The sequence below is a fragment of the Chaetomium globosum genome, genomic scaffold (genome assembly GCF_000143365.1).
Source record: "Chaetomium globosum CBS 148.51 scaffold_2 genomic scaffold, whole genome shotgun sequence".
NCBI classification, from domain to species: domain Eukaryota; kingdom Fungi; phylum Ascomycota; class Sordariomycetes; order Sordariales; family Chaetomiaceae; genus Chaetomium; species Chaetomium globosum.
In genome coordinates this window covers 4,616,249-4,629,074 of record NT_165977.1, presented here as the reverse complement: position 1 = coordinate 4,629,074, position 12,826 = coordinate 4,616,249, and the positions used below count along the sequence as shown (strand labels likewise).

General features: G+C 57.1%; 4 protein-coding genes across 4 annotated transcripts in view; 1 reads left to right on the top strand and 3 right to left on the bottom strand.

Annotated features, from left to right (window-relative positions):
- The window catches only part of CHGG_03575 (uncharacterized protein), a gene marked incomplete at both ends in the record, with an annotated part of 2,735 nt that extends 553 nt beyond the window's left edge, over nt 1–2,182 (bottom strand). Inside the window, 4 exons of the mRNA XM_001230090.1 lie at nt 47–1,019; nt 1,100–1,141; nt 1,199–1,534; nt 1,712–2,182. Coding sequence (XP_001230091.1) covers nt 47–1,019; nt 1,100–1,141; nt 1,199–1,534; nt 1,712–2,182 — 1,822 coding nt within the window. The remainder of the gene's footprint in view (nt 1–46; nt 1,020–1,099; nt 1,142–1,198; nt 1,535–1,711) is intronic.
- A 709-nt stretch (nt 2,183–2,891) lies between these two features.
- CHGG_03574 (uncharacterized protein) lies at nt 2,892–4,255 on the bottom strand (the record flags this gene model as incomplete). Its single annotated transcript, XM_001230089.1, has 3 exons — nt 2,892–3,012; nt 3,075–3,751; nt 4,253–4,255. The coding sequence occupies 3 exons, from the start codon at nt 4,253–4,255 to the stop codon at nt 2,892–2,894; spliced, it is 801 nt and encodes a 266-aa protein (XP_001230090.1).
- Nucleotides 4,256–4,660: 405 nt separating this feature from the next.
- On the top strand, nt 4,661–7,150 carry CHGG_03573 (uncharacterized protein; the record flags this gene model as incomplete). Its single annotated transcript, XM_001230088.1, has 4 exons — nt 4,661–5,830; nt 5,883–5,925; nt 6,067–6,228; nt 6,288–7,150. 4 exons carry the CDS (start codon nt 4,661–4,663, stop codon nt 7,148–7,150), a joined length of 2,238 nt encoding a protein of 745 aa, XP_001230089.1.
- A 1,657-nt stretch (nt 7,151–8,807) lies between these two features.
- Nucleotides 8,808–12,608, bottom strand: CHGG_03572 (uncharacterized protein; the record flags this gene model as incomplete). Its single annotated transcript, XM_001230087.1, has 8 exons — nt 8,808–9,737; nt 9,793–10,208; nt 10,271–10,496; nt 10,582–11,346; nt 11,446–11,809; nt 11,882–11,934; nt 12,014–12,203; nt 12,592–12,608. 8 exons carry the CDS (start codon nt 12,606–12,608, stop codon nt 8,808–8,810), a joined length of 2,961 nt encoding a protein of 986 aa, XP_001230088.1.
- Nucleotides 12,609–12,826: the final 218 nt, after the last annotated feature.

Genomic DNA, 12,826 nt, shown 5'->3' with positions numbered 1-12,826 from the left:
TGGGGGTTTTGGTGGATGAAGGGGCGGGGGGGGGGGGGACACTCACGATCCATCTTCTTCAAACGCATCTCCAGCTTCTCCATCTCCTCGTCGACGTCCTCCGAGTAGTCCTTCCAGCCCTCGGAGCTGCAAATGAAGACTATGATGTGCTGCAGGATGAGGCGCTGCATGAGGTAGGGGCGGGAGTTGCGGTTGTTCAGCAAACGCATGGCGTTCTCGCCGCGGGTCTGCTCATGGTTGCTGTGGCAGATCTTGCAGATGTAGTCCCAGAGGTGGCCGTTGGCCTCGGACTGGAGCTGCCGCTTCCAGCCCTCGTTCATGGGCGGCAAGTCATCAAAGTAGGACGCGCAGAAGCCGTAGATCAGCGCGAAGAGCGACTGGAACTCGTCGGCCCAGGACATCAGCAAGTCGGACCCTTCGAGGTCAGCCCTGACGAGCGAGCCCGGCGTGGCCCGCTTCCGCTCCTTGGGGCTTCCCGTCTCGGTGATCATGGTAGTGGGCGCCCTCGGGTTCCGTCTAGGGCCGGAAGCCGGGCGGACGGGGGGGACGCTCGATTGGCGGCTGACCGCGGCGTAGCCGACGCCCGAACGGCCGCTGGCGGCCGTGGTGTTGGACGGGCGGCGCTGGTGAAGAGAGTGGCCGCCGTGGTAGACAACGGGCCCGGAGTGCGATTGGGGGATAGGCTGGAAGGGAGAATATCCGACAAAGGGGCCGCCATGGCCCTGAGGGACACCGCTGTAGTAGAGCCCGCTGGTGTTTACATTACCAAAGGCACAGCTGCCCGAGCGGTCCATGCTGGGGTGGCCATTGGCAATATGAGAGCTGCTCGAGTGGAGACTAGGAGGGGGGGACCTGATACTCGAGGCATAAGATTGCTCGGTCGGGGGCAAAGCAAAGGTTTGACCGCTGAGGGGGGTCGAAGAACGGGCGAGTGTATCTAGAGCGGCAGCTCGGTCCTGAGGCTCGCTGTGGACGTTGAGCCACAGATTCCGTTTGCCGTTGACTTGTTCCTGGAGGATCTGGTGGTTGTTGTTAGCAAATAATGTTTTACTGAAAAGAGAAAACAAACAATCGCGTGAGATGGAAGGAAAGTACTTACCGTCCGAGTCATTTCATTCTGGCGGAGTTGCTCCTTGAGAAACTGTGATTCGCTATCAGCTACTCCTCCACTTCAAAGAACATGAGATGAGTGGCATACTTGAATAGTCCTCACGTCCTCGTCGCTGCGCCCGGCAATGCAGGACAGGGTTTTCTCGGCGTTCTGCGAGCGTGACTTCCAATCGCTAAGATCGGCCTCGAGGTTGCGGATGGTAGACTCGAGGGTGCGGACGCGTCCCTGCTCAGTAAGCGCCTTCTTGAGCTCGGCAGTCAGGCGGTCGACGGCCTGATTCATCTTGACCGTGTTGCTCATGAGCTCTTGCACGTCATAGTCGAATGACTTGAGGAACTCGGGCGGGATCTCATTCTGGCTATACATGCCCTGGCGAAGGCCCCAGATGCGCGCCTGCAGTTTGCAAGTCTGGCCGCGATGAGTCTGATGTCGATGGTTGTTAGCATGGATGGAAGAAGAGAAGGAACGGGAGAATTGAGATAGGCTTGGATGACTTTACCTTTTGGAAGGGATGGAGATCATCCTCTTCCGCGTTGAGGCTCATGGCCTGCATAGCGCTGATGAACGAATGGGTAGTAGAGCCCGGGATGAGCGAGCGACTTTGCGGCTGGGAAGCCGATGTAGAAGAAGAAGCAAGCATGGGAAGGCTGCCTTGACGCTGCGAAGAATATGGGGGGCGGGGCCTGGATAGGCGGATAGGCTCAGAGAGGGCGCGGCACCATCGGCCGAGGTGGCGGTCGGGTGGGCGAATGCTTTGGCCGCAGCCCGCAGAGTCGACTTGGAGAATGACCGACGCGGCTTGATCGGCGCTGGAGTCTGAATCGCCTGGTCTGACGGCGTTCTGGGGTCTCGCTCTTTATCGACAGCCGACTCGACCGTGAGGTTCTTACCAATGGAATCCTCTAGTCGCGGGACACTGGGCTGGGCGTGGGAAGAAAAATCCTTGTTTTCCTCTGCGCGCGAGGCGCGTCTCTCCGGACACCAGGCGTAGAGAGGCGCGCCTCCGAAGCCGACGACGCTCTCGTCGTCACTGCTGGAGGAGCTGTCGCTATCCGAATGAGAGCCAGCCATTGTTGCTTGTGTGATGAAGCTGTTTGAAAGCGAAGAGAAGAGAGGCAAGAAGAAATTACCGCGGATGGCGGAGTTGGGTTGCGAGCTTGAAAAAAGGAAACCAGAAGAGGAATTCTGGAGATGGGAGGGGGAGAGAGTGAGGAGAGAGCGGGGGGATATAGAAGTGCAAGAGGGAAACGAAGAAAACCGGACGAGAAAAGGGATAAACCTCTTATTGGCTGCCTGTTTCTTTCTTGATGTCCCGATAATCAGCCAGCTGGGAGGAGGGTACTGCTCTTAGCACGCTATGATAAGGGGCATGTGCAAGACTAGGAACTTCAGGGCGCCGCAGCCCACTTATACTGGGTGGCAGGAGGCAGGCCTTGTGTGATGTCAGATGCCACCTTCAAGTCAACTCTAATCTTTGACGAACACCAAGACAGCAGGGCAGTGCCGACCATGGTCAAGTGGATCTGTGCCGCTTGACAGTTGCGGTAGCCGTGGTCTGGATGGTGGTTTGGATACTGGCGATGTCATCTGGCACCGTGCTGTTTACCGTCGCCGGGCGATAACGGACGGCAGGCCCAAGGCGGATATGTGCGATAAAAAGCAGCCGGGATCCCGGATAGAGTACCCTGCCGGGGTTAGACATCTTTAGCGACAAGGGCTGGTAGAAGCAAACCTACGTTGCACAAGTGCGCTCCAGCCGCTAGGAAGCCGGAAGGGCTGCTCACAAAACGCTCATCCAGGATAGCTTGCGAATACAGTAGAGGAAGCTGGGACTGGGCCACCCTAGCTCGAAGTGCAACATGCTAAGCATGAAACGCGCAGCCTGGGGAATCTCATGTACGCTATAGCCCAAACCCACCATATAGACGATGTCTGAACTGACGGACAGTCGATATCTTCGTACTTAGCCGCCACAAAAAGAGCGGTGGCGCCGACCAGCTGGAGCTTTCCGAGAGGAACGGCCTTGACTGAGAGGAAGCGATCGATGTAGTTGACGGCGAGAAAAAGCGTCTCGGGAAGGAGGCAGAACATATGGTGAACCTGAACCAGCCAGTCCATGAGGACAGAGCGCATAGGCCACTGGATCTCGGTTTGGTTGTCCATGTAGTGGGCGTTCGGAAGCATCCGTGCCTCGAGGTCTCGCATGTATGCGAAAATCTCGTTGCCGTACTCGGCAACCATCCTGACATCCCATTCTTCTTCCTTACTTTCCTCCTCTATCTGATGGGCTGTGACGTACGCCTTCGCCATCTTCAACTCCTCTTCGACGCCAGCTGTGACACACGGCGCGAGTAGAGTCGTGGGGCCGCCCGTGGTGTTATCAGTATGCGATCGGTAGGAATGGACCGGAATGTAGCCCTGCTCGTAGGGCACCTTCTCCTCTTCGTCGTCCCAGTACTCCTCTACCTCGGGCGGCGCAGCCAAGCCTTTGAGCTGAACGGCGGCATCATACCCGTCGTAGTGAGTACTTTTGTAGTTCGCCTGCTCTATTTCGACCAGGACGTCTCGAACGGCACCTGCGACTCTGCAACTCCGAGGTCTTGAACTGTTGAGTGAAGCTGTCCACGACCTGTGATATATCTTGATAGATTTTAGAAAATCGAAAAATATTCCAACGCTACTAATAGTATTTCAAGACGAATGCTCTGTTTTGCATCAATTGATGCTCGCTCCGAGTGCCCACCTCCCCAAAGAACTTAATTATAGAGAAGCACAACGATAAATAACTCTGGGATTCAATTTGTAAAGGGAGATAATAATGGAGGTCAGGTAATCTTAGTTTAGGTGATGCGCGATGTGTTCTTGGAAGGTGCGGTGGTCGGTCGGTTCAAGGATCGAGATGATCGTCGTTCGAAAAGGATGCGAGTGTGCCAGGGTCGCATTTGCAACGGGTTCGCGGCCACTGGATGCACCTTGAAAAGCCACAGAAATAGCGGCCTATGGTTGGTTTCAATGGTTATCAGAGCTCCGCTCAACGCTGAATGAAAGTGGGGCTCTCCGCCACGGGACTTTGTGGCCAGACAACCACACCGCACCCACCAGGTTAGCAAACACAACCGAGCCTTCTCTCCTCCCACATACCATTGTTGTTTCTTGCTACCCTCTCCAGGCTTTCCTTCGGTCAGTCAGCTGCGTGTTGTATTTTCCCGCCGACCGTTGTTGATCCACCCCGCCCGCCAGCGCTGTCAGCAAGTCAAGTCTACCAAGTCAAGTCTGGATTTTTCGAGGCTTGACAGACTTGACACTTAGTAGGGTTAGGGTTATGTGTCGTAGATTCGCCCAGGTTTTCGTTGTCCACGGAGCTTCTCGCCCGAGTTTGAAGTCTGAACATGCCCAAAAGAAAGTGTTTTACCCACCTTTTCAGCCCGAAACTCCTGCGAGCCTGTCTCTTGGCGAGGTTGATACACACGATCAACGGATGAACGGAGTTGCTCACTGGTATTCGAACAACGCTCGAAATCCACTCTTCCCGCCTGCAATCCTCCCGGAATGGCTCTCACCCTTACCGACAATACCGCCTCCGCAGTTCCCGATTCTGACGATATTTCCATTGCGCCGAAGATCAATTACGATATCTCCTCGCCCCCCAACGCGTCCAACGCGTTTAACGCGCTCGGCTGTGCCGGGCGCACCAAGAAGAACCTCGAGGAGCAGATTCGCGATGCGAAAGCCATCACCGACCTCCCCCTCAATCCTAAGCTATACCCAAAGATTCAGGGTCCCGACAAACGGTTTTACCAGCTCCGCGCGCACTTCAAGCTGAAGGACGGACCTTCCTGGGTCAACGCGCACGGCACACTGCTTCTACGGCTCACGGAAGGTGACTCGACCTCCACGGACGGCAAATTCTGGGCTTGCCACAAGTGCTACAACATCTTTGACGCGGCGGCAACAACTTCGCCAGCCAAACACCTCCGACAAAAACACGGTATTACGAAAGACGGCGAGCTTCTACCTGCAAACACTGCGGGCAAGAGATCGTCGCTGGCGATTGATGAGCTCTTGCAAGCTCGAACCACCAAGAAGAGGAAGCTCCCCCCTCCCGCAAAGACCAGAGACCTCTTCCAAGAGCTCCTAATCAAGTGGGTTTCCGATTCGGATATCCCATTTTCCGTGGTTGAACACCAGCACTTCCGGAGCCTGCTTTCTATTCTCAATCCAACACAGGCCGACCACCTCCTTCCGAGAAGCCATGTCACCACGCGTAACTGGCTGAAAATCCAGTACAACCTGTATTTTGATGCCCTCAGAGCCGAAATCACATCCACACCCAATCCAATCCACATCTCCTTTGACGGATGGTCGTCCCCCGGAACTGCCGCGTTTTTCGCTGTCGTTGCACACTATTTCGATGCTGCAGGGAACTTTAACACCCGCTTACTGGCCCTCCCAAGGATTAAGGGCACTCACAATGGCGAAAACCTCGCCAAAGGAGTGGTTGAGGTGGTTGAGTGCTTTGGCTTCCAAGCTAAATTAGGGGTTTTCCAAGCCGACAACGCGGAAAACAACGATACGTGCGTCACCGAACTTCTCCGGCACTTCAACCCACATCTTTCCACGCAGCAACTTGATCTCATTCAGTCTCTCAAGCGAGTGCGCTGCGTGGGCCACATCTTGAACCTTGTTGCCAGAGCTTTCCTTGACGGCGAAAACAAGGAAGTAATCAGGAGATTGGCAGAGGGACTCAGATGAGCGACTTTCTGCGGAACAGGAGAGGGAGCTTCTCAACGCATGGCGAGAAACTGGGCCAGTGGGTAAGCTACACTACCTTGTACACTTCGCCCGCCGTACGCCCCAGCGCAGGGACGCTTTCGTCAGACTTTACAGAAGGTAATAGCCCTCTCTCCCCCAATAAGTACATTATATCAAGTGCTGATTTGATGTTCTCTCCATAGGCAAGCTCACCGAGGCAGAAGGAGAAGAAATTGGCGCTATTCTAGTTGACCCTGCAATTCGAAACCTTCGGCTGAAGGCTGACAACGATACCCGCTGGCACTCGGTATACCATATGATTGAGCGCGCCCTCTTCGCGATCCGCTCACCAAGTTCAGCGCCCGGTATAATCGTTTAGGGGATCTCAGCGACGAAGCTGTACTGTCTTCCGAGGATTGGGCAGTTCTGACAGAGATCAAAGCTCTGTTGGCCCCGTTCAAGGTTATCACGAAAAAGTTCGAGGGAAGGAAGCCCAATCTTTGTGACGTTGTCACCCACATCTTCAGCCTTCGCCGGGATCTCAAACATCTACACCGAGGATACAGCGCGGAGTTTGAGCGTTCGGGAGGCCTCGATAGCTCTGTATTTCCGCCCAACAACGAGCGGCCCGCGGGTCAGCTCCCGGCATTCTCGCCTCCTAGACCGGCTACGGCACAGCAACACCCGCGCCGGATTCGTCGCGTGCCTGCCCGGTTTGCTGATTACGAAGTCGACCTCCCCGGGATCGGGCTCCGCAACCCAGTTACCGCTCCTAGGCAGCAGGGCCTCTGTATCGAGCTTGGGAATCCTCTTCACGATGATCTCGAGGTGCCTTCCTTCTCGAGTCTTCAATCCAGCCTTCAATACGCCATTGACAAGTTTGAGAAGTATCTGAAGATGCTTGACGAGACCCCTGCTTATTGGGCAGCTCTTATTTTGCATCCGGGCCGCAGGATGAAGTGGGTGAGGCTATTCTACGAAGGCAACGACCAGAGGATATTAGACATCCAGCGGCGGTTTGTGGCTTACTTTGATACGTACTACCCAGCAGTCGAGCCCCTGGCACGCCCATGCACCCCAGAGCAAGTACCTGGCTTTGGAGATAGCTTCTACGATGCCCCAGTTGCCAGCGGTATTGTGGATGAGGTTGGGGAGTACTTACGGGGACCTGTGCACCCCGTTGACGACCCAGCCCAATGGTGGCTGGCCCGGACAGACGAATACCCACGCCTCGCGAGAATGGCGCTCGAAATACTTTCAATACCTCCCTGTGCAACGGAAATATGAGCTGACCTTCAGCCTCGCAAAGCTCGCGATAGGGTCACAACGACACTCCCTTAGCGACAATACGTTATCAGAACTTCAATGTGTACGAAATTGGGCGCGTGGGGAACTATTTGGGGAGCGTTGTGGCCTCATGACAATTTTTGGGGGGCCCCATCTTGTACTTGTATCTATTTCGGGTTTGGAATAACCGTATCCGAGGTCTTTCTTGGCCAGTCTTCTAAGTCAAGTCAAGTCGGCGGCATGATCAAGTCAAGTCCGGCTCAAAATTCGTCAAGTCAAGTCCGGCTCAAATTCGTCAAGTCAAGTCAAGTCCGAGGCCAGACTTGACTTGACTTGACTTGTTGACAGCGCTGATCCTGTCGACTAAGAAGGGTGTCCGGCGTATTTGATCAAAGAAGTTCGTTATTTGGCATGCCAAAAAGCAGGCTGGTTCTGCCCGCCATCGTTCAAAGCGGGGCAAGACGCGCTTCGCGGCGTTCGACAAGAGGGAACCACAGCCCAAGGGCAAGTTTTCTAATGAAGACTTCTTTCATGTCGTAAGATGTTGAAATATCCCCCCCCCTGAACAGCACAAGCCGTCATCAGTCAAGCCCCACGTGGGGCATCAGCGACATTTATCCCGCTTTGCACCGTCTGTTCAGCTTCGACCCTCGACCCGCCGCGCACGCCGCGAATGTGACTGATGCCGATTCGGTCCCCATCTCGTGCGGCCAAGCCAGTTCCATAAGTTGCCGGTCACAAGAAACCTGAGGCGCCCCAAACCTGGACGCCAATTGCGGTATCTTCTCTCCCTCGCTTATGGTCTTCATTCCCTCCAGTTTTAAAACTAGTCTTCCCTCCTGTTGCCTCGCTTGTTTTATCCCCCGCCATAGTATAATTGCCCTCCCGCTCCTGTATCTCCAATCTCGTATCCTGTATTCCCGTGTCTTGTTACTCGATCTCTGGGATATCTCAATTGACGCCCTTGGTAGGCAGGTTCTTTTTTATGTACGCCCGCCCGCTGGGCCCCTCGGGAGACAAGAAACAAGGAACCGAGTTCCGCTGCCGTACCCCGATCTAGCAGCGACTGGAACCGCCGCCAATGAGGGGGGTATCTCGGGTCTTTGCTTAGCCTGGCTTGCTTACATACGGTCGCCAAGTAGCTGTTCGGTTGGTTCGCGGTGCTCGGTCAATCGATTAGGGAATATAGACATATGCAATGAGCACGTTGAGTGAGATTAGTTCCCTATGTTACCTGACAAGCAAGACTATCATAAGGCAGCCGGCCTCTGACCTTGACACGGCAAACCCGAGCTGGTCAACCCAACAATGAACTCCTCCGAATAACCACGTCCGAGTCAACCATGTCCGCCGGTAATCAAACATTCACCAGGCGCCCTCGGAACCTCGATACACATTATGGCGCGGCTCTGGAATAGGAGAGACGGAATAGGAAAAGCAGATGAGGACGGCGCCTCCCACATCCCTCCTTAAAGGCGATGTGCCTCGACCGCACCACGGCGAGTTCCGATCCCGAAAGCAAGTGAACCCGAGCAACCGGACTCAAACAATACCGATATATCCTCCTATGTGTCAATGCCCACGCGCCAAAAAAAAAAAAAAAAAGAAGAAAAAAAAAAAAGAAAGAAAGAAAGAAAAGTAGGCGAGTCGGTCGCCGTTACTTCGTATTGCCCCACACCTCCGTCTCGATGGTGGCGCGGTTCAGCTGCCGCCGGCGAACGACCATCTCGGCCTTATTGTCCGGGTCGAGAAGCAGGGTCAGGTGCGGGGTGAAAAACCCACCCTCGCGGTTGATACGACAGCCAATCTGTAGTTGCTTAGCGACGGTGCCAAGGGGGCCAAGCAGGACGAGGTAATTCGCCCGGGCCAGGTTGAGACCCTCGGCGATGATGCCGACGGTGGTGACTAGGACTTGGGGAGAGGGGGACTCCGTGGGGTGGTAGTATTCGCGCCGTAGCTGGTCGAGAGAGACGGTGACGAAGGGCTCTATAGCAGCCACGCGGTTGGCCGCGCTCATGCCGCGATCAACCATCTGGACGGGGATGTCGAAGGTGTTGGCGATCCATAAAAACGCCAGGTGGGCGACGAAGGGCGAGTCAGAATAGACCAGCATCTTCTTGTCGGACACGACGTCGTTCGTACCGTGCGCTGGCTCTCGGTCGGCCAGCATTTTGCGGATCTGTATATCGAGCTGCTCCATCTTAGTGCTGCCGTTGCAGATGTCGCGCCAGAAGGGCCATGCCTTAGATTTGGCCCGGGCCTCCATGATGGTGCCCTTAGTGAAGACGCCCCGGAAGTCCTCGCCGGTGAGGCTCCAATCGCAGTAGGGCGCTTGGGAGTGGAGGCGAGCCAGGGCTGGGAACGTGGCGCACAGCCTGAGCAGGCGGAAGCTGCTGCTAGTGTTGGGGGCGCCGGCACTGATCTGGCGGACGAGGAGCTCGAAGGTGGGCTCGGTACCTCGACGATGTTCTGGCAGCTCCTCCCACCTGGCGTGGCGCTCGTCAAGCAACGCAGGCGCCTGTGCGTTTGGGGGCTTCAGGTAGCGGCTTGAGGACGAGCGGCTAATCGTAACGTGGACGGGACAGTCCTCGACGTTCAAAGTTACCAACAGGCACGGTTGACAGCGGCGCGCCGGCAAAGACGTCGTCTCGGCGGCGGCGGAGGGTGAAGGTGAGCACGAGGGCGCTGAGGTCGGAGAGGAAGACCTGCTGCTGCTGCTGATCCGATTCCGATTCCGAGCCGGCGGCGGCGGCGCCGAGGCCGCGGGCGAGCGTCTTGTTGTAATGCGAGGTCAGCCGCTTGAGCGCCTGAAGCGTGGACGTGGCGGGCGGTCGGAGAGGGCTGCTCCAGCCGGCGCCTGGGTGGTTCAGGTGCTCCACCAGCCTCTCGAAGTCCGCCGGGTCCCGGGTCATAGGTGTGCCCGTCAGGGCAAGGAGGTAAGTGGGACTCCGAGCGCGCCACTGCCAACGCCGGATGCGATCCCAGAGCATGGTGGTCTCGCCCTTGATGCAGTGGGCCTCGTCCACGATGATCCTGCCCGGCTGGACGGCGAACTGGACTTACGGTGGGCGGCCGGCGGCGGTCGGCGGTGACGGCGAAGGTCGAATCGATACTCTTTACGGCCGACGTGTTGGGAATCAGCAGGATGTACCGAGACTGGCCGGGCTTGGGTTTGAGCCTGGCGCCTTCGTCTTGCAGGCCCGGCTTCTTGCTGCTCGTGAAGAGGCCCGCGGGGTAGCTTGGCGATGTTGATGTCGGCGATGAGACTGCGCACAGGCGCGGGATCGTCGGGCAGCGTGAGGAGGATCATGCCGTCGTCGGGGCTGGCGTCCACGAACTTGGAGAACTCATAGGCCCACGATCTCAGGATCAGCTTAGAACCAAACACTACTGTAGGCCCGTGCGAGAGGTCGGCAGCGATCCTGGCGGACCAGCTGCCGGGCCTCGCAGGGGCATTGGAACCCGTGAGTGTAGGTTCCTGACGGGCACTTGGTGCGCTCGTCATCGGCTGCGAGGTGCTGGTCAGGGTGCCGGGAGACGTGATCGGCCTGCGCGCGCAGGCGGTGGCTAAGGACGGCGACGGCCAGGGACATGACCGTCTTGCCGAGTCCCATTTCGTCAGCGAGGAGGGCAGTGGCGATACCACGGGCCGCCTTGCTAGCGAACACCCAGAAAAAGGCCCAGAGCTGGTGGAACCGGAGGCCTTTCTTCATGCCCGGAGGGGTATGTGTGAAGCCAGGCTTTAGGACGTCGCTGGGATCGATGCCGAAGAATTTGCACATGTCGCGGCGGACCGCCTCAACGATGCTGGGGTCGATGGGTCCTGGCTCGAACGCCTCTCTGTCCTCGGGCTCAACGAGGTCGGACTCAGCGAGGTCGGACTCAGCGAGGTCGGGCTCGCTACCCGAAAGGACGTTCGTAGCATCTCTATCACGTAGATAGGGATCAAGTTCGTCGTCCGTGAGGAGATCTACGACCTCTACACTAGGTAACACCGGCGCGATAACGTCCTGAGGAGTCTGAGCTGAGGGCAGCGCCCAGATACGGATGCTCACGGGCAAGGTAGGGTTGTAGTAGCGGTTGGGGTCGAGAGGGACGCCCGAGGTCTTGAGCTGAGTAAGGAACAGCCGCCATTCGCGCTCGTCGGGGATGAGGGCAAAAGAGGTGCGCCGGTCGGCGTCCGCCGGGGAGACATACTAGATCCGTAGGTCGGAGAGGCCGAACCAGGCCACGAGGCCTTCGAGACGGTAGCGCGCGGGATCGTCGAGCGGGCGGGTGATGTCATCGCCGCGCACGATGGCAGATAGGGCGTCTACCGGACACTCTCGGGGAGGGTCGAACGCAGATACCCGGACCAAGATGGTGTCGAGGGAGGGAGGGTAAGACCGAGGGGTCGATTTACAAACTAGCATCTGGGCGCAGGCAGACCCAGGGAGCGGGGAGGCGGGCGAGCGAGTCGTGTCCGATGGGGTATGTGGGGTGGGACCCGGGCCAGGCTCAGGAACGCCCGGCCGTTGCCGCTTGGGCGTGCTGTATTGACTGTGATTCTCGCCAGCCCGCTTAGAACCGCGCGTGCTAGACGTGGTGGTCTCCATGACAGCGGATATAGGTGGTTGAAGTTGTGCACCGTCGCGGCGCTGGGAGGAAGGGTCGGTATAGCTGCACGCGGGTTCATGGTCAGCGCCGGGCGACCCACGAGAACGGGGTCGGCAGATCGGGGGAGAAGCTTACCTAACGTCCATCTCGGCTGCAGCGATCTTTTGGATGCGGCTCGGTGATGGTTCCTGCGGCAGGTTAGGTCTGGCGCCTTAACAGAGGAAAAAAAAAAAAAAGAAAAAGAAATAAGTGGAAGGGTTGCCGTACCTGGTCTCGCTCGTCGGAATTGGGAAATCGAGGCGGCAGACGCGCACGCGGTTCGCGGGTGTGCTCCGACGCGGTAGAGTCGAATTCTCCCGACCTGCAGAGGATCGGGACCAGCTGCTGGCCGCGCGAACCGACAGCGCACTGGATTTGTGACGACGCGGCGAGTGGTAGGTTCGATGGTTCGCTCGCACTGCTCAGAAGATCGAGTATATAGCATTGGACAGGGCGAGAAACACACGGAAGGCCGTCCATGCAGCGGTGCGGTGTAGGTGAGGGAGAATGACGAGGGAGTTACGAGTTGAGGAATTGTTTGGCAGAGTATCGAGGACGCGTGCGAAGTCCGAGGGGTTCCTACCCATGCACCACGCCACACACGCATCGCAGAAAACAGGCAGGGATGGGAAAGTACTTGTCACCTTCGAAGATCATTACCTGTTCCAAATCACAACCTGGAATAACTTTCTCATAATATCAAGGGCGCAAGCATCGTGTGCGGTAAATTGATGAGGCCCCGGCCCCGTGCAAGCTCCCGCCTAGCTTTGAGTTTCCTCAGTGCCCCTCCCACTCCAACTTCCAACCGGATAGCCAGGAGCATCATTGCCGTGAGAAGCAACACCTCTAGTCGTTGAGCGGGCTCGCCCAAGCGAAATCATTGGGGATCTCCTTGAGATCAAGAACGTCTGGAGCCGGGTGTATGTGGGGCCGAGAACGGCGCATTCAACGGCGCATTCAACGGCGCGTTCAACGGCGCGTTCAACGGATACGCCTCAAAAGACCCGAACTCCTTCTCGATGTGAATCAAACGAGCCCGGA